The sequence below is a fragment of the Coturnix japonica genome, chromosome 9 (assembly GCF_054131305.1).
Source record: "Coturnix japonica strain WE chromosome 9, WE-NBRP24, whole genome shotgun sequence".
Taxonomy (NCBI): Eukaryota; Metazoa; Chordata; class Aves; order Galliformes; family Phasianidae; genus Coturnix; species Coturnix japonica.
Window position 1 is genome coordinate 99,638 of NC_140671.1, and position 18,364 is coordinate 118,001.

General features: G+C 36.0%; 1 protein-coding gene across 19 annotated transcripts in view; it reads left to right on the forward strand.

Annotated features, from left to right (window-relative positions):
* Window positions 1-18,364, forward strand: part of PI4KA (phosphatidylinositol 4-kinase alpha) — a 51,379-nt gene that overhangs the window by 26,977 nt on the left and 6,038 nt on the right. For 4 of the 19 annotated variants that reach the window (XR_014949009.1, XM_015877547.3, XM_085555417.1 and 1 more), the window contains 28 exons: window positions 1,056-1,164; window positions 1,605-1,741; window positions 2,674-2,807; window positions 3,218-3,300; window positions 3,612-3,682; window positions 3,782-3,906; window positions 4,299-4,380; window positions 4,479-4,562; window positions 4,779-4,868; window positions 5,891-6,010; window positions 6,602-6,694; window positions 7,033-7,189; window positions 7,433-7,560; window positions 8,242-8,400; window positions 8,668-8,819; window positions 9,325-9,432; window positions 10,174-10,301; window positions 10,390-10,509; window positions 10,884-10,963; window positions 11,110-11,303; window positions 12,060-12,150; window positions 12,892-13,059; window positions 13,564-13,617; window positions 14,321-14,441; window positions 14,689-14,818; window positions 16,812-16,882; window positions 17,765-17,837; window positions 17,945-18,015. Coding sequence is in view for 9 of the 19 variants with exons in the window: in XM_015877547.3 (XP_015733033.2) it covers window positions 1,056-1,164; window positions 1,605-1,741; window positions 2,674-2,807; window positions 3,218-3,300; window positions 3,612-3,682; window positions 3,782-3,906; window positions 4,299-4,380; window positions 4,479-4,562; window positions 4,779-4,868; window positions 5,891-6,010; window positions 6,602-6,694; window positions 7,033-7,189; window positions 7,433-7,560; window positions 8,242-8,400; window positions 8,668-8,819; window positions 9,325-9,432; window positions 10,174-10,301; window positions 10,390-10,509; window positions 10,884-10,963; window positions 11,110-11,303; window positions 12,060-12,150; window positions 12,892-13,059; window positions 13,564-13,617; window positions 14,321-14,441; window positions 14,689-14,818; window positions 16,812-16,882; window positions 17,765-17,837; window positions 17,945-18,015 (3,133 nt within the window). In the remaining 10 variants the exon portion in view is untranslated. Of the gene's footprint in view, window positions 1-1,055; window positions 1,165-1,604; window positions 1,742-2,673; window positions 2,808-3,217; window positions 3,301-3,611; window positions 3,683-3,781; window positions 3,907-4,298; window positions 4,381-4,478; window positions 4,563-4,778; window positions 4,869-5,890; window positions 6,011-6,601; window positions 6,695-7,032; window positions 7,190-7,406; window positions 7,561-8,205; window positions 8,401-8,667; window positions 8,820-9,324; window positions 9,433-10,173; window positions 10,302-10,370; window positions 10,510-10,883; window positions 10,964-11,109; window positions 11,304-12,059; window positions 12,151-12,261; window positions 12,322-12,891; window positions 13,060-13,563; window positions 13,618-14,320; window positions 14,442-14,688; window positions 14,819-16,811; window positions 16,884-17,764; window positions 17,838-17,944; window positions 18,016-18,364 lie in introns of those variants that run through there. The other 15 variants (XR_014949010.1, XR_014949011.1, XR_014949012.1 and 12 more) reach the window with 15 other exon arrangements.

Sequence of the window (18,364 nt, forward strand, 5' to 3'; positions counted from 1 at the left end):
TGAGGCTGGCTACTTCTGTCACTGTGCGACTGCTGCAGACATTTGCTGTCAGCCCAGCAGTGCTGTTCACCAGCTAGGACTCAGGTTAATTTTACTGCAGTATAGGAATTTTTAGTTATTTTTTTTAATGGCAGACTGATCTAAGATAAATATGTTCTGAATTAGCTTTATGTAAGGTTTTACTGAAGTACTTTGCATTTTCATACCACAGCAGAATTATTTTGCAGTTAGAAAAAATCTCTTCAGTATAGATTAGATAGATGAAGTCTACAGTTATAATATCTGGTCGTATTAGATAAAGCTCACAGTTCAGTAAAGCTTTCCTTTAATTATTATTATTATTTTTAATGTTGTCTATGCTGCTAACAATTTTAGAGTAAAAGACTGTCAGATTTTCAGTGTAGATTTGTAAGAATTCCATGTCATCTTGTTATTTGAGAGTATAAACTGCTCCAGTGGTAGCAGCTGTCTGTGAAAAGGCTATCCGACAACTTGAATAGATGTGCTGAAAATGATGTTCTTTTACTTGCTTGTTTAGATAGTAAATTCTCCAGGACTGATGTCACTGTATGCGTGGGTGAAAACAATAAAAGATCCCCAATTGGAGCCTCAGTGTATTTCCACAAATCCAATAAACAATAGCAACCAGAAGTATGTTTGACTAATATTTTGAGTTTGAGTTCCTCTGTGCTAAAATAAAACTTCATGAAGCTGTCTTTAGCTCACAGTTTAAAGGACTGTGTGGTCTCTTCCTCTCTACAATTGATGTATGCTAATATAAGGTGTTCTCTTTGGATTACTGTATCAGTATGTTGGTATTCCTGTGTGAAACCACATAAAGTTAGCTTTGTCATCTTGAATTTATGCTGTCTTAAGAAAAAATAGAGTTTTCTTCAGTATAACATTAGTAATATTGTATTAGTTTCTTCAGGTGACAAAAAACGTTACCTTTATAAATCATAGCAGATGGAAGTACAGAAGCTGATTCCTTCACGTGGGATTAGGTTATTCTAATTGTTACCAATTTCTGATTTTATTTTACTTTTCTCTGTTAGCTCACAAGACGCTTGCCACCCATCAAGGAAGCCAAGCCCAGATTGCAAAAGCTGTTCCGTGACTTCTGGTTGTATTCAGTGCTCATGGGATTTGCTGTGGAAGGATCAGGTAGTGTGAATTTGAAGAGAAAAACATTGCTGCTTGTATTTAAACTTCTGATAAGCAGATGGAAACTGTTCTATTTAGCTATGAGATTCAGCACAGTGCAACTTATCCTTGAGCCTGATTTTTTTTATTTTTTTTTTGAAGCTAATACAGCAATTATCTGTGACTTAAGTATTAATTTTGATCACCAAGTTCCTGAAATGGAAAATCAAATGCATGGAGTACAAAGGGAAAAGAAGTAGAAACTTATTATCTCTTTAGAAGTTTCACTTGGAATCACTTAAACGTGTGTTATATTTGAAACATGGATCATCATGTTTGTGTTAAAGAGTATGAAGAATTTGCTCAAGGAAGTTGTGCAGAGCTTGATAGTGCTGATTAACCTTGGGAGTCTTTTAATACTGTTTTTCTCCCTTGCTCCACTTTTCGTATTTGTGTTCCAGGTCTCTGGCCAGAGGAATGGTATGAGGGTGTATGTGAAATTGCCACCAAGTCTCCATTACTCACATTTCCTAGCAAAGAACCACTCAGATCTGTTCTTCAGTACAATTCTGCCATGAAGAATGACACTGTGACTTCTGTAAGAGTTGGTTTCTTCTGTTCCCTCCTTTCTTAATGTTAGCAATTGTTAACTGATTTAGTAACCAAGAATTACCATGTATTTCAAAGGCAGAGTGTGCATTTAACCTGCCTACTCTTATTAAAAATACCTTTATTACACAACTCTTGACAGCAGTATATAGAAATGTTTAAGATTGTTTTACTGTGTGTTAATATAGATTTTTAGGCTGGCAGCTGTACTATTTTGATTAGCTGTAGAAATCAAGTCTTTGTGGAAATGGAAGCCTTTTAATAGTTTCATCCATTCTATATCAGATAGAGTCAAAACTCAAAGTGTAGGGAGGAAAAAAAAGAAACTGCTTTGGAAGAAAACAGCACTTTCACTTCAAGGATATGTTTAAATAAATGCATTTTAGATGAACTTTCTTTTATTCTCCTGTGTTTTACTAGTATGCTTACTTTAGTGTTTGCAGGATAGATATTTACATGAAGGCTATTTATGGTGGCAGTATATTGCTGCAGCACATAAGGTGTCTCTGGCTCCCAAATAATACATAAGTACGCATGTGCCTAGATACTTAATTCTGTGACATCAAAGAAACGGTTCCATGAAATTTCAGAGCTATTGTTTATGAATCTGAACAATTTCAGTATTGATCAAAATTACATTACATTAATTAGAGGAACTGTATTTCTACATGATATAATTGCTTGGAAACTAATAGATATTTTAGCAACGAGCTTAACTCCTGTATTCTATTTAATTCTGTATACTAAGAATCTGACTTGCTGTGTTAGAGCGTGTTGGTCCTTGTCTGCGTACAGAAGCATCCTGGCAAATTATTTGTGAACATTAAAAAATAAAAAGGCTAATAGCTAAAAGTGAATATTTTTAGAACACAAACTTATATAATCTTCCCACTTCACATAACTGCATGTATTCATCTCCAGGCTGAATTAAATGAATTGCGGAGTACCATAATAAATCTCTTGGATCCTCCTCCAGAAGTGTCAGCATTGATCAATAAGTTGGACTTTGCCATGTCTACTTATCTCCTTTCTGTTTACCGTTTGGAGTACATGAGGTATATATATATATTTATATGTGTGTGTGTACCTTTCTTCTGATTATTTTTTTAAAAAATTTTATGTTCAAGTCAGATTTGCCAGACACTATGGCAAATGTGAATCAGTATCTTGAGTCAAAATAGCTGTACTGAAGATTAAGTGCGTTATCATCAGGTTTCCTATTTCTAAAGTGTTAAAGTTATTCTCTTGATGACAGACTTTCTTTTTCCTCGTAACATTTGGATCTGTTTAGTTGAATGTAGAAACAAATGAAAGTATCACACTTATTAGAAACTTAATGTTACTATGAAATGAATCATTACTGTGCTTATGTTGTATGTAACATGTGGTTTGAGTACATAGATTTGAGTTGACGTTGTTTAAATAAAAGAGGGGAAAAAAGCATGCAAAACTATTACTCTCCTAGGGTACTGCGTTCAACTGATCAAGATCGCTTCCAAGTCATGTTTTGCTATTTTGAGGATAAAGCAATTCAAAAAGACAAATCTGGTAAGTTTACCAAGTAGAGATGCATGGAAGTTATCTATGGGCATGCAAAATTAAACCAAATCCAGCAATTAAAAACAAAACAAACAAAAAAAACCCAAAACCAAAACAAAACAAAAAAAACCCAAAAACAAAACAAAACAAAACCCCAAAAACCTCATTCATTAGATTGCTTGTTGTTTTATTCTTGCCAAATACTCTGTTTTGGAACAGCTTGGTTTAATGCTGTCTTGGTAAACTTGAGTGCTTTTTAACTGTTACGCATTAAGAAAACTCGGTTCTTATCAAACCTGTAACTTCTCTCAATTCTTCAGGAATGATGCAGTGTGTGATAGCTGTTGCTGATAAGGTGTTTGAAGCTTTCCTGACAATGATGGCTGATAAAGTATGTAACACAGCATGTAAACTTTAAAGTTAATGTAGAAGTTCTTATTCATTTTAAGAGAATGTGTTTGGCTTTATACTTCTTTGGCATGTGTTTCAGCCAAAAACCAAAGAGAATGAAGAAGAGCTGGAGCGACATGCTCAGTTCTTACTGGTGAATTTTAACCACATTCACAAGAGGATCAGGAGAGTTGCAGACAAGTACTTATCTGGTTTGGTAGACAAGTGAGTATAAATTTACCGCACTGTTCTTTTCACATTGTCTGCTTTGTGAATACTCATGCAATTAAGGAAAATAGTGGCTGATACTTCTGCTGAAACATCACCTTCTAATTTTTAATCCAGTCTCTGGAATCCATGCTTAAATTGTATCTGTCTGCTTAGCATTCCCATGAATGGAGCAGAACAAAGTGCCCATGAAATAACTGCAACATCTTCTTTGGCAGAATAGCTTTACTTAGCTTGCTTTTCAGAGAGCTTTCAAGCATGAATTGGGCCAGCCTGTTGTAAGCCAAGGCAAACTTTGTGATTTCTGTAGAGTATGAGTTTACCTAGCTCTCTTTGAGGAGCTCCATTTCTTAATAAAATAATTTCCTTCCAATCTGGTCTTGCTCTAGATTTCCCCACTTGCTGTGGAGCGGAACTGTGCTGAAGACTATGCTTGACATTTTGCAGACATTGTCACTGTCTCTTAGTGCAGTAAGTTTCTTTTATAATGGTGTTATCAGGAATACAAGATGCATGTTTCTTTTTGTTTGTTTGTTTTGATTATTGTAAGCCTGATTATTGTTTATTAGGATATTCACAAGGATCAACCGTACTATGACATTCCTGATGCTCCATATAGAATAACTGTCCCTGACACACATGAAGCCAGAGAGGTAGGTAGTCCTAAATGGTGCTTGATTTTCTTTGTATCAGATGTGACTTACTCTGAGCTATTCTAAAAGGACAGTACTTCTGTAGGTAAAGTTCTCTATTACTATCTGACACATCTTAGTACCGATGTTACTTATTACACCATTAACATCAGTGCTTCTTGTTCAATAATCTGTAATTCATTGATGTTTGTTGTTGTTGCTGCTTTGTTATTCTAGAGTATAGTCAAAGACTTTGCAGCACGCTGTGGGATGATTCTGCAAGAGGCAATGAAGTGGGCTCCTTCTGTTACAAAATCTCATCTACAGGTAATGAGCCTGTTTCTGTGGAAGAATTTGATCATTGTAGATCTTCAAAATTAGAATTAGGTTGTCTTGTTTTTTACTTTCTCGTACTGTTCAAACTCCATTTTAAATTTTGTTTCACTAAAATTTCCCTTATTTTAATGCCAGAGAAGAACTAGAATTGTTGCTTTGATATAAACCTGAATATCTTTAACGTGACAGGTTTGTAAACAGTAGATCATCCCAGACTAAATTCAGAATTAAAAATTTGTCATAATTCTCTGCCTATCAATGTTTAGTTATAGGTAGCTTAAAATACAAGCTCGACTGAAATGAGTAGTTAGGTTGTAAGTCTTTTCTTGGGAGCATGTTTTTTTTCCATTCTTGCTGTTTATTTTTTAATTAAAGAAAAAAAAAAGTTATATATGAATCTATGGTAAACTGTAGATCTTAATTTCAACATGAATGTAGTAGATGGCAGGGTTCAGGAAAAAAAAAACAAACAAAAAACCTACCAACTACTTAGCAAAAACTTTCTGTAATGTATTAATAAATACAACACTTTATGTAAACAAGAAGTCTCACTGCAGTGCAGTGGTCTTCTGTTTTTGTTAATCTAAGTTCTTTGCTAAGTAGCAGAAGATGCGTAGTCCAGATTAGACTAATATTCTGTCTACCTAGAGGTGAAAACAGAATTTCTAGGAATGCTCAAGGCTGATGCAAAGGACTTCATTTTGTAAGGTCTTTTGTGATAAGTGGTTCTATTTTAAAAGAATCTCAGATTTGAAGTTTTACCTTGTTCACGCAGTCATTTTACAAAATGAAGCAAGTATTCTATTTGCAAATTTAGGATGAGGCTTTTTGTTTGTTTGTCTGTTTAATTTTTTTTTTGCTGGAGAGCAGTACCTACAAGAGGTAGTCAGTCTCTACTTGTCCTCACATACATCTGTAATTACGTTTTCTGCAGTTATACAGTGTTTGCCTGTGAGCTGCCTTGTTTTGAAAAAGCATAGTAGTTTTCTAACGAATGTTTTTTGGTGCATCAGGAGTACCTAAACAAACATCAGAACTGGGTATCAGGTTTGTCCCAGCATACAGGACTGGCTATGGCTACTGAAAGTGTTCTTCACTTTGCTGGCTACAACAGACAGAACACCACTTTGGGCGTGAGTATTTGCTTGTTTCTGTAGCTGTCATGTTAATTTTATAACATGAAGTGTAGCCAGTTAATATAGAGCCTCTAAATTGTGTTTGTCATAACATATGAAAATTACTCAGATGTCTTATTTCTTTCCATCTCAAGTATCTCAGAGTATCTTACAGCCATACTGGAAGAAACTTTAAAACTGCAAAGGAAATAATAGAAAAGCCTTCTTTATGTTCACACTACTTGTTTTGATTAGGGCCTGTATACATGTCAAGAACTGTATGGAAAAAAAAAAATAAAAATCTAAGGATTGAGTAACAGAAGGTTGACAGATTATAGAATTTCATTACTTTTTTCATGGCTTTTATCTTTCAAAAAATGTATTTGTGTAAATTTTGAAAAAATTTCAAACTGTACCAGTGAAACTCATGCGCATGTTGCTTTTTTCATGTTTGTCAGTTCTGGTTTTTTTGTACCTTATAGTCCTGATACTATTCTGATTATAAACACAAAGGAAACTAAGCTTACAATGTAGGTGAAGGTGTAAAAGGAAAGAAGATAAGTGATTAGATGGGAACAATATAAATAGCTGTATATGCTTTGGTCATAGGCAACCCAGCTAACTGAAAGACCTACTTGTGTGAAGAAGGACTATTCCAACTTCATGGCTTCTCTTAATTTGCGCAACCGCTATGCAGGGGAGGTAAGTACACTTACACAAAGTGTGGATTGTTCACCAGGTCTGGTGTTGGGACACTGTTGTTTCCAACCTTAATTATTCTGTGACTTTATGTTCTTTCTAGTGTGGATTCTAAAGTTAAATTCCTTACAGACAGAAGAGTATAATTTTCCTAGGTTGTTAAGCAGCTCTTTTGCTGTTGATCTTGTTTGAAGTTCATAAATTACAGGCAAAGCTTAGGTGCACTCGCAAAATACAAATAAAAGATATCTGTTTGTACTGATTTCCTTACTCAAGACATGACCAGTACCAAATCTCCTGGAAATATTATTCTTCATTTAAAGCCTCATTATATTTTTCAGGTTTCTGGAATGATTCAGTTCTCAAATGCTACAGGACGAACATCTGACCTGAATAAACTGATGGTCAAAGAGTTGAACAGTGCTCTTGAATCAGGCCAGACTGAATTCTACACACAGGCCATGTTTAAGTTGACTGCACTATTAATAAGCAGCAAAGGTAATGAAAACCAAATGGAATTCTGCATTCTGGATATGAATGCCATGTGTAGTAAACACAAAAGCTATCTGCCTACTAACTCTGTGTGCATCAACTTGAGGCAAAACTGTGTTTGAAGTTATTTCAGTAAGGTTTGCATTTGGGAAAATGTTCTTAAACCAGAACCTGTTTATTAGCCGTTTTTATGCTAATTATGTGTTTATTTATTCTGCTGTAGAAATCTGTTTGGATGTTTGCTTTCAGATTGTGATCCCCAGCTGCTTCATCATCTGTGCTGGGGACCTTTGCAAATGTTCAACGAACATGGTATGGAAACAGCAATTGCTTGCTGGGAGTGGCTGCTTGCTGCCAAGGATGGAATAGAAGTGCCGGTAGGAAGCTATTTAAGTACTCTTTCTCTGTCCCTGCAAGAGGGAAGGGAAAGAAGAATATATGGAGGGATTCACAGCTGTTGTAAACCCATGTAAAATAAGAATAGTAAATGCATTGTTCATCACATTAACCTGTCAGGAAGTTTTTCTTTATGTATTGTTGGAAGTCTGAACACCATCAACTATGTGGACTGTAGGAAATGGATCCTTCTTAGCAGTAGGGATGATAAAGCAAAGGAAGGCTGTTAGGATCTCAGCTGTACAACTTACTTTGCTCCTTGAGGTACCTGTGCTTCTCATTAATTAGATCCTGAACTACTGCAGTTTATAGAGAGATATTTTAAAGCAGTCAGTAATACCTCTGCTTGTCATTTAATGTCTCTGGTATTTGGCGTTATTCCCTTGCATAAAAAATAGACTTGTGAAAGTGATAATCCTGTAGCAGGATGTAGTTACTTTTAGCAGAGGAAGGACAGCACCATGTGATACTGATAGTTCAGCATCCTCAACAAAATACAGCACTTGTCTGCTGTTGCCCTTGGTATTTCTGTTATTGACAGAACTTCTCAGAACTTCTGAAGGAGTCTTTTTTTTTTCTGCCCCCATTGTGCACCCTGTGGAAAAACATTGTGCTTTCCAATCAAGAAGATGCTCTTGAAACAGGAAATCTTGCTTTTGTAGTTCATGCGGGAAATGGCAGGAGCCTGGCAAATGACAGTGGAGCAGAAAGTTGGCCTGTTTTCTGCTGAGCAGAAAGAAGCAGATCCATTAGCAGCCTCAGAGGAAAGCCAACCAAAGCCTTGTCCACCAGAAGTCACCCCACATTACATCTGGATAGAGGTGTGTGTTTTTGGAATGTCCCCCCTATGATGATGATGGAATGGTGCTGTGATTAAGCCATTCTGTAGCGTTTGTTCTCGTGATTTGGAAAGATAGTGGAGTCATGATGGTAGTCCCTCTGTCTCAAAGCTCAGATACATGCTGTTTTTTTTATAGGAGTGTGATTATTATGAAAGTGTCTGAAACAGAAGAGAATCAAATAGTTTGTTTGATTCTGAGATTGAAAATAAAATTAAAGGATGCATAGCTTGTCTGTTTCTTTCTAAGTTTCTGGTGCAGAGATTTGAAATAGCCAAGTACTGCAGTTCTGACCAAATAGAGATCTTCTCCAGCCTGCTCCAGCGATCTCTTTCCTTGAACATTGGAGGGGCAAAGGGCAGTTTAAATCGGCATGTGGCAGCAATTGGACCCCGTTTCAAGTGAGCAGTGTTTCTTTTCCTTGGTGGCAGTAGCATGGTTATGAAATGTGGGACAAAATAACTAAATGTCAAGTGTTTATTTTGTCCTTGGCTTCAAGTGATGGAAATTCTTTTAAAAGCCTGGAATTATGCAGATTTGAAGCCGTGTTTTCAAAGTACAAGTATCTAACTTTACTTTGAAAGTCAGTTCTGGTGCTTCAGTAAACTTAATAATTTTATACAGTGAATCATTCAGATCATGAGTCAATTCTGTGTATTGGCTAGCAATAATTCTGCTCTATCAGTTAGTTTCTCTTCTGTGACTTGAAGGCTTCAGCTTTCTGTGGTTCGGTCATCACAGCTTTAGGAATAGGCTGATAAAAGAATGTTCTAAGAGATCTGAAACAGGCACTTTTCAACAAGTTGAATGGAATTGTTGCTTAGTGTTGCTAAGTATGGTTTGTATGGTGTCACATTAGTCAGTGTTTTGGGAACATCAGGGTTTCCATTCTCTTAAACGTATTAGGTTGCTGACACTGGGCCTATCTTTGCTGCATGCTGATGTGGTTCCAAATGCAACTATTCGAAATGTGTTGAGAGAGAAGATTTATTCAACTGCCTTTGATTATTTCAGGTACTATCTTATTTGCTACTACTTATTAAAAGTGTGTATGTAACATTTCCTAAACCTTCTACAACAGTTTAAAGCACAAGCTGTCTTTCTCTAGCGATTTAACTTCCTTTCCTTTTTCTTTTTATTGTCTATTCAAACAAAGACTTTTCTTTGGTTTGTAATTCTTTGTAGTTCATAAACTGTCTTGATGACTTTTAGATAGAATTTTGAATTATTTATTTAGTTATTTTTAATACGTGGTCTATAATGCATGATCTTCAGGAATGTTGCAGTTCTTTTTTCCTTTTTTTTTTTTTTTGGAGTTCGTTCAGTGCTCAATACTGCATCTAGGTGTAAGATGTAAAGAATTGCTATTACAGAACATGTGGCTGAAATACTGTTTTCAAAAATCATTTTGAGAGTACAACCACACTGAATTTGATTCCCAGGTTTGATGCGAATGCAGCAGAAAATAATGTAGTAATGGGAGTGTCTGACAATATCCTAATATTAAATCATAACAGTAAATTTCAAATGAATCCGAAGTGCTGACAGGCTACTACCTTCATTTTCAATTATAATGGAAAGCTTCAGGCAGACAGGATGAAGAAATAAGAATAAAATACAGTATAACGTTTGGTCTCATCTCTTTTAGACTGTGGTCAAAAGGAGGGAAAAAAATGATCTTGAATTTTTTTTTTTTGCTTTTGTTTGCTTTTTTATTTTTAATACATTTAACATTATTTGCATGATTTTCTTGAGCTGGCCATCAAAGTTCCCTACGCAGGGGGAAAAGAGGCTTCGTGAGGATATCAGCATATTGATCAAGTTTTGGACAGCAATGTTCTCAGACAAAAAGTATCTCACAGCAAGCCAACTTGTGCCACCTGGTGAGATCCTTCATCTGAAGTTTCAAAAGCCCATTTTTTTTAAATTTGATTACATTTTTTTTCTATCAGATCTGTGTTCTGTTATTAGATAATCAAGACACCAGGAGCAACCTGGATATCAATGTTGGGTCTCGGCAGCAGGCTACGCAAGGATGGATAAATACGTACCCTCTGTCCAGTGGCATGTCAACCATATCTAAAAAATCAGGTATCTTCTCAATTGTAACCAGCCAATTATACCCAACTTTGCAGTATATTTTGTTTGTTGATGTTGCATACAGTCAATTCAACATTAGGCTCATGTTCTCCTGGCAGGGTATTTGATTATCAGTGCCAGATTGTGGAGGGGTGAAAAACAACAGCAGCAACAACAAACCCAAACTGTGCCGCTTGTAGCAAGCACAATGATTAGCTGCATTGCTGACTTTCTGAGATCATTCAAATGTAATTTGTAAATTTACAATTGTCCTATGGTGATTCAGTTCTTAAATGCAGAAGTTGCCAGGTATGGACAGTTTAAAAACAGACTTTAGCATACCAAATAAAAAAAAACACTGAAAACCTTTTTAACCTTTATTTGAGGAATGTCTAAGAAGACTAACAGAGGTACGCAGCTACACAAGTACTACATGAAGCGAAGGACATTATTGCTCTCATTGCTGGTGAGTTTGTATTGAAACAGTATGAGTTTCAAAGACAGTTGTTTCTGCATGATGTATTGACCAAGTGCCATGAGAGAGTGAAGTGAGAGTATTTTTACTTCCTGAGAATGTGTTTTTGTTTTTTTTTTCCTCCTTGTTTCCCTCAGGCTACTGAGATAGAACGCTTAATCACATGGTACAATCCACTCTCCTCCCCTGAATTAGAGTTGGATCAGACTGGGGAGAGTAGTGTTGCAAACTGGAGATCGAAGTATATCAGTCTTAGTGAGAAGCAATGGAAGGATAATGTGAATCTAGCTTGGAGCATTTCTCCTCACCTTGCTGTACAGCTGCCTACCAGGTGAGAAATTTCAAAAGAAAAAGCTGATGTAATTCCTGCTGCCTTTCTTAGAAGTTGAATGAGTACAGACGCAAGAAGTATTGATGGTACTTGCTCCTGCTTACAGCCTCCTTGCATACTTCAGTAGGTGACTGAGACCTTTCACATAAACAGAAGTGGATTACTTAAAAATGTATTAACTTGGCTCATTATCTAGTAGATAGAGTCTGATTTCCATGTCTTCCATCCATTTGATGCTAACATGAAGACATGAATGGTGTTTTGTTCAGCAGAAATTATGTTCATTTTTTAATAGTGTTTAAATCATTAGCAGGCATAGAATTTAAACAGCTCTAAAATTATCTTTGAATGAATTGTTCTAGCTGTATATTGGCTTGTACTTTTAAAAGTATGCTAGGAGATTTAGCATAGTTGGCTTTGAAAGGGAAAGGAAATTCTCTCCTCCTTACAACAGTGATAGTTTTTGTGAAACTGTGTTCGTTTGTATGAAGGTTTCTGTAAAATCCCAGACATTATATTTCAGCCCATAATTCAATAATGGGCCATTAGTACAAAAGCAGTGGATGAGGACCAGTTGTTCCTGAACCTGAATCCTCTTTTTGACTGTGTATTGTTCCCTTGGTGTGCATTGTTTGACGGTTGGGCTATTTGTTTGTTAAGCATTTACTTTCCTGTCCTTTGCTGTTTTCATCTTGATGTAAATAGAAAAGGCTATCAAAGTTTTTATAAGGTTACTGTATTCCTGGTTGTATGTAGATTTAAGAACACTGAAGCTATTGGAACAGAAGTAACTCGTCTGGTTCGGTTGGACCCAGGAGCTGTTAGTGATGTTCCTGAAGCAATAAAGGTACTAGCGAATATTTACATACAGGGACCCAAAATAGCTATTTAGTTCAGCTATACTGGAAAATACAGCCTTAGCACAGTGTATGTTCTAATGTTAAGCATATTTCTGTAGGAGAGAATGACAAAACAGCTGTGGAAATAAGATGCTGAGGCAAAAATCACAGGAATAAAAGTAGGTGGCAAGTTAGTGCTTGCTCCCAGGTGTGCTCTCACTATACACAGAATATCTCAGAGCTCATTGCAGTACACCTGCTATTTCTGTTCTTTTTGCATAATGCATAGAAATACCACAGGACCAAGTCATGGTGAGCACTGCTACTGAAGTTATTTTAAGCTCAACCTGTTCTCTTGAGATGCCAAGCCTCTTAAAATGGAATAAGCTTGTTTTGCTCATCTGCAGTAAAGCATTATGTGCATCACCTCTAAAACAGACAAGAAAACTGCACCTTTTTTTTTTACTCATCTTTTCTTATTTTTCCTCATAATCCTCTACTATGCTTTTAGTAATTTGACTCCTTAACTTCATGTAGTGATCTAGGAGATGGAATGATTCCAATAGTTAGATTTCCAAAGAAGATAAAATAGCTGTGGTTTTGTAAAATAAAATATAGCTTTTTTTTTTTTTTTTTTTTTTTTTTGCCCTGCTTAAGTAAGCTAGATTATAGCATTACCATCTGATGTGCATTTCCTAGGTATTACTGGGTGCTGTAAGTTTCTAATGCAGTCTGACCTGTTTTTTCAGTACCTGGTTACCTGGCATACAATTGATGCTGATGCACCTGAGCTCAGTCATGTTCTGTGCTGGGCACCAACGGATCCACCAACTGGCCTTTCCTATTTTTCAAGCATGTATCCACCTCATCCTCTAACAGCTCAGTATGGAGTTAAAGTCCTGCGGTCTTTTCCTCCGGTAAGACAAGTTTTGGTACAGTTGCCACCATAGTCATCGTGGCCCCAGGCTTCGTTTTATTACTGTGGAAAGACTCTTATGCAAAATGGGCACACCTTGTTGGAGGACGTGAATAGTTTGAAATGAAGACTTAAAGTTGATTGTCCAACAAAATACTGGCTTGTGTACTTGGCAATTGTTTTGTCATAAATCTCACCAACTTGAATTCTTCATCATTACCCTCAAGTAGTACCAAATTCACCTTTCAGCAGAGAACTTTTAATACTAGTCAGATTTGTATGTGGACTATGAAATAGATTACTGTTAATATCTTGAAGTTGGACAAGGCAGAAAAATGCTTGTATTTAAGGAGAGGGCGTATATACAGTTTAAAATAAAGAGGGGGTGGTATTTGCGATTTTATTCTATCACGTAACTGAAAGAAACTTTTCATTGTGCACATGACCTGTCTTCTCCTCTTGAGTACTAAAACGATAACAATAAAAACTCTCGCATCTTTTTCAGGATGCCATTTTATTCTACATTCCACAGATTGTGCAGGCACTGCGGTATGACAAGGTGAGGATATGAAACATCTGCACATGAACTAAGCAAACTTTGAAAACAGCTTTTAGACTTAAAACTGCCAGACAGGCAAAATTTAGGCTTAAAATAGTGCTGCTTGTTATTATGGTATGTCTAATACATAAAAGATGAATGCCACTAGAGGCTGGCTTGCTTTGGATGCACCTCTTTTATGCTGTCCCTGGGATGAGTAGAATTCGTTTGTATACTTCAACTTCTTTTCTAAGTTTGTTCTTATTCCCTAGAAAATTTCCGTGGAACTGTGCAAGCACTTAGTTCTTTACACCAAATGTGCAGTCTATAAAACAGCATATGCATTTCTGATATTACAGGAGCATTTAGTGATGCCGGACAATACCAGTGTCTCCACTGCCTTTCCTCTGGTTTGCACACATACTGTGAGCTCCCAAATTTTTAAGGAGATTTGAAAACTGTGTAGAACATAGAGAAAATGCTACAGATGTGCAAAGTTAGTGATGAAATATGTCAGTAACAAAGCTAAAACAGGTTAGGTCAATTCCTTACTTTTTAGAGTATGCTGTTATTTTTCAAAGGCCTTTTAGCAACGAGTGAGATTGCATTGGAAGCCTTTCCATCTGTTAAATATTTTTTACTTTTAAGAATCACTTAGTAGGAGTAACATTGAGTCTGCTTGAGTTGTAATGATCTTTTCTTTTTGGACTGACTATGATTGCAGATGGGTTACGTTAGAGAATATATCTTGTGGGCAGCTGCTAAATCCCAGCTCTTGGCTCACCAATTCATCTGGAACATGAAAACTAATATCTACCTGGATGAAGAAGGACACCAAAAAGATCGTGAGTTCTTTGAAATATAGTATAGTTTAGCTCCTTTCTTTCCTCAGTTCAGGCTAAATCTCCTTGCTTTCTCCTGGCAGGAGGGAATCCTTTTTAGCTGGAAACTTCTTTAGTTTGTGGAGATAGGGCTACCTGACAAAAGAGGTGCAGCAATGTTTGCATCACTACTGTTTTTGTACCCATCACATGTATCGCTTAGCTTTCTGAAATAAGCTTCTAACACAGATGTTTTCTTTTTCATGTGCAGCTGACATTGGGGAACTTCTGGAGCAGCTAGTAGAGGAGATAACTGGCTCGTTGTCTGGCCCAGCCAAGGAATTCTACCAGAGGGAATTTGATTTCTTTAATAAAATCACTAATGTGTCAGCCATTATCAAGTAAGTATTACACTACAGAAATTATGCTTTTTTGGTGGTGCAGTTCTGGAAATTACTAGTGTCATAGTTAACAGGCTAAGCTGCCTTTAGTCTTATTGAAATAGTGTCTTTAGGAAAAAAGAATTAATTACTCATTTGATAAGAAATTGATTTTTCCTTCTGTAAGTGTAACTTAACGGTCATAGTAGGATGAAAGGTCTCACTTTACTTTGACTCTTAGAGAGAATTTCTACCTGGCCTAATCTCCATGCTTGGAACTAGCAGTTCTGCCTTAACCAGCTGTTAATTCTTACTCTGGAAGCAGATGATTGTAAATTTCAGATTTAATTTGATTTTATAAATACATTGTGGTTAGTAATAGTGAAATGAAGTACCATAGAAGAGTGCTCCCATATGTAATTGGAACTGGTCCTATATATGTTGAAATTCGATCCATCTAGTTGTCACCTAAATTGTTAATCTGGAAAGTTTGGTTCAGAAAAAGCAGTACTCCTACATTTAGGTATGGCAGGTTGTCTGTCTTTTTTTTTTTTTTTTTTCTCCTTCATATTGTAACATCTTATCCACATTTTGCATGGACTTCTAAATAAATAAAAATAAAACATGAAAAAAAAAAAAAACAATCAACAAAAACACCGGAAGTACCAGTAAATAACTTACCTTCTGCTAAAGCTGCATGACACTTTTCACAAGGAGATGTAATTATGTGGTGAAATACAAATAATTGTTCTTTTCTCATACGTGTTTTCCCTTTGTACCTAAATTGTGGTTACAGAGAAAGATCCACTTTCAGAGTAAGCAGATTTTTGATCTTTAAGAGTGAAAGTCTTGCTCGTGGGGATTCTCACTTCAAGATACTCTATTTAACTTTTATCAATCTTGCCATTGGGTGGCAGCAGCCCAGCACACAAGCTCTAAAATCTGCATGTGTGATTTTATTGCATATTTTCAGAACATTGTCATGTGTGAAAATATTTGAAAGTCATATATATTTCTTAGAACATACCTCCTTTAAAATGAAGCTTTGCAAACCATGAGTGTAAAGGCATAGGGTTAAAGGACACTTATAAAATACTATGTGTCTTCAGTGTGCACGTCAAAATATTTTCACCCAGTAGGATGAGTTAAAAGAAGGCTCTAGGGTATGAATATCTTGATATTTAGGATGAAATCAAAACACTTTTTAGTAGCATGAAATCATAATTAAGCAACTGTTAGTAACTGTATTTGCTAGCATTGCATTTTTCAACTCAGGTACTTTAAAAAAGACACATTTTTATGTATTTCCCATGTAAAGAGAACACAGAGGAGATGCTGTTTGCTTTGTAGATGGCATAAATGTGTAAATGTACAACCTATGATGGTTTCATTACTATAAGCGTTATCTATCTTGCTCCTTCAGTAATCTATTGTACTGCTTAAAATTAGAGCATAAGTAATAACTTCCAGTTACATGGTGCTACACCAAATGTGTGCATTTGCATGACTGACTTCAATAGATAGTTAACACAAGTGCCTGTGCAAATTGGGTAATTGCATGTACTAATTGTTAACCATGTTACCAATTATCCAGTTGACACCTGCAGTCATGCTAAGTATGTGAACAAATTAGGCGTGTAATTGCATAGGTATTTTGCTGGGTTGTCCTTTTTCAGTTAGCTTATACCACCTCCAAAGCAGTATTCTTATTCTGGTTTAAGTTCCACAAAGCAGAATTATATTTGCATAACTATAGCACTGTTGACAAAAGCATACTTTATGTGCAAATTTATCTGCAAGGAAGTGTCTTCTTATTTAATTCACTGCTCTTATGCTGTTTGGTTTTGACAGCTACTTTTATACATCCAATCAGTGTTATATCTGCAAAGACTTCAGTAAGACAGCAGTGTATTAAGACATCTTTGTCATTGTATAAATTTGAAACAGAACACCATGGTAGTACACACAGTAGTATATGGAATACAGTTATTTAAAATATTATTAATCTTTCTAGGCCATTTCCTAAAGGAGATGAAAGAAAAAAAGCTTGTTTGAGTGCTCTGTCTGAGGTGAAGGTGCAGCCTGGTAAGAAGCAATTTCGTCATTGTAGTGGTCTTTTTGCATTCAGTGTCAGTGCAAAATTTTCTGTAAGCAAATGCTAAATGCCTGGCAAGTGGCAGCTCACAGTTCTGGTGCTGGTGACAAGGTGGCTGTTCTTCTTACAGTTGGACTGTTTCTCATGGAGCAATTTGAATATTTGCACCAGCTGTTTATTTCTCTACAGTGCACCAAAGCTTTTCCCAAAGTGCTTACTGTCAAATTAGATAACACAGGTAAAAACAGCAAAGTATGTCTGATGAGGGAAAGTAGACTGTTTTGTTTTGAACCACCTTTTATTGAAAGAGGTTAAACATCTAAAGAATTTATCTCAAGAGTAAAACATATCCAGTTGCTTCCATTATCCTTTTTCTTGCTTCAGACGTGCCCTTGAAACATGACTATCTCAAGGTCCTTTTATTTATTTATGTATACACAGATACACACACACACACGTAGATGTATTTTAGATGTATTTTCCCCATCTGAATCTTCATTTTCAAATGCACTTTGACCTCTGTCTGTTAGGTTTCAGTTCTGCCTTCTTTCCTTTGCTAAAGGTGCTCTGGAATATGCTGCTACGCCATACTAGAAACTGTTGTAAGAGAAGTCCTATCTTTACATTTCTATGGTAAAGATTCTGCAGTATTAGTTCAAAACTGTATTCTATTAATTTCTGGCAATCATTGACCAGTGGGAAGGGTAGTACATGCTTCATGACACACAGACTATATCTTCCAGTTTATCTCTAACATTCATTTAATTCAAAAGAATGTACTGAAGTTGTAGACACTAAGAACAAACGTTCTCCAAGTATCATTGTCATGCTGGCCAATAGATCTTTTCTTTGTTCTCTGCTCCATTTTGCAGGCTGCTACTTGCCCAGCAATCCTGAAGCTATTGTTCTGGACATTGATTACAAATCAGGAACCCCTATGCAGAGGTAGTGTGCTCTTGTATTCTTCCATTAATTTAATTCATGATATTTAGTTTCTCTATAAATCCTCGTTTGGCTAACTTGCACTCATCTTTTTATTTATTACAATGTAGTGCAGCAAAAGCACCTTACCTGGCCAAATTTAAAGTAAAACGATGTGGAGTTAGTGAGCTCGAAAAAGAAGGTTAGTAAATGGGTTTTAATCATTGATGCTATTAAGTAAGAGTCAGCACTTTCTTTAAAATTGCCTGCTTTTAGTGACCAGGGCTGCTGCAGTAAAGAAATACTTCCATACAGAACTTAATTTGCAATGGTTCAGCTCAAAAATGAAAATACATAAAATGAAAAGAGAAGAAAATTTTTGAAAACTTAAGTTGTATTTTTTTCTGCTTTCTTCTCTTTTCAAGTCTCTGGAAGCATGCCACAGAAGTATCCTGAAAAAATGTGAACAGTTACTTGAGACTAACATATAAATTGTCTTTCCATGGTCTTTTGCATGATAATCTAAGTGACTAGCTTAATGTAATTTGAGC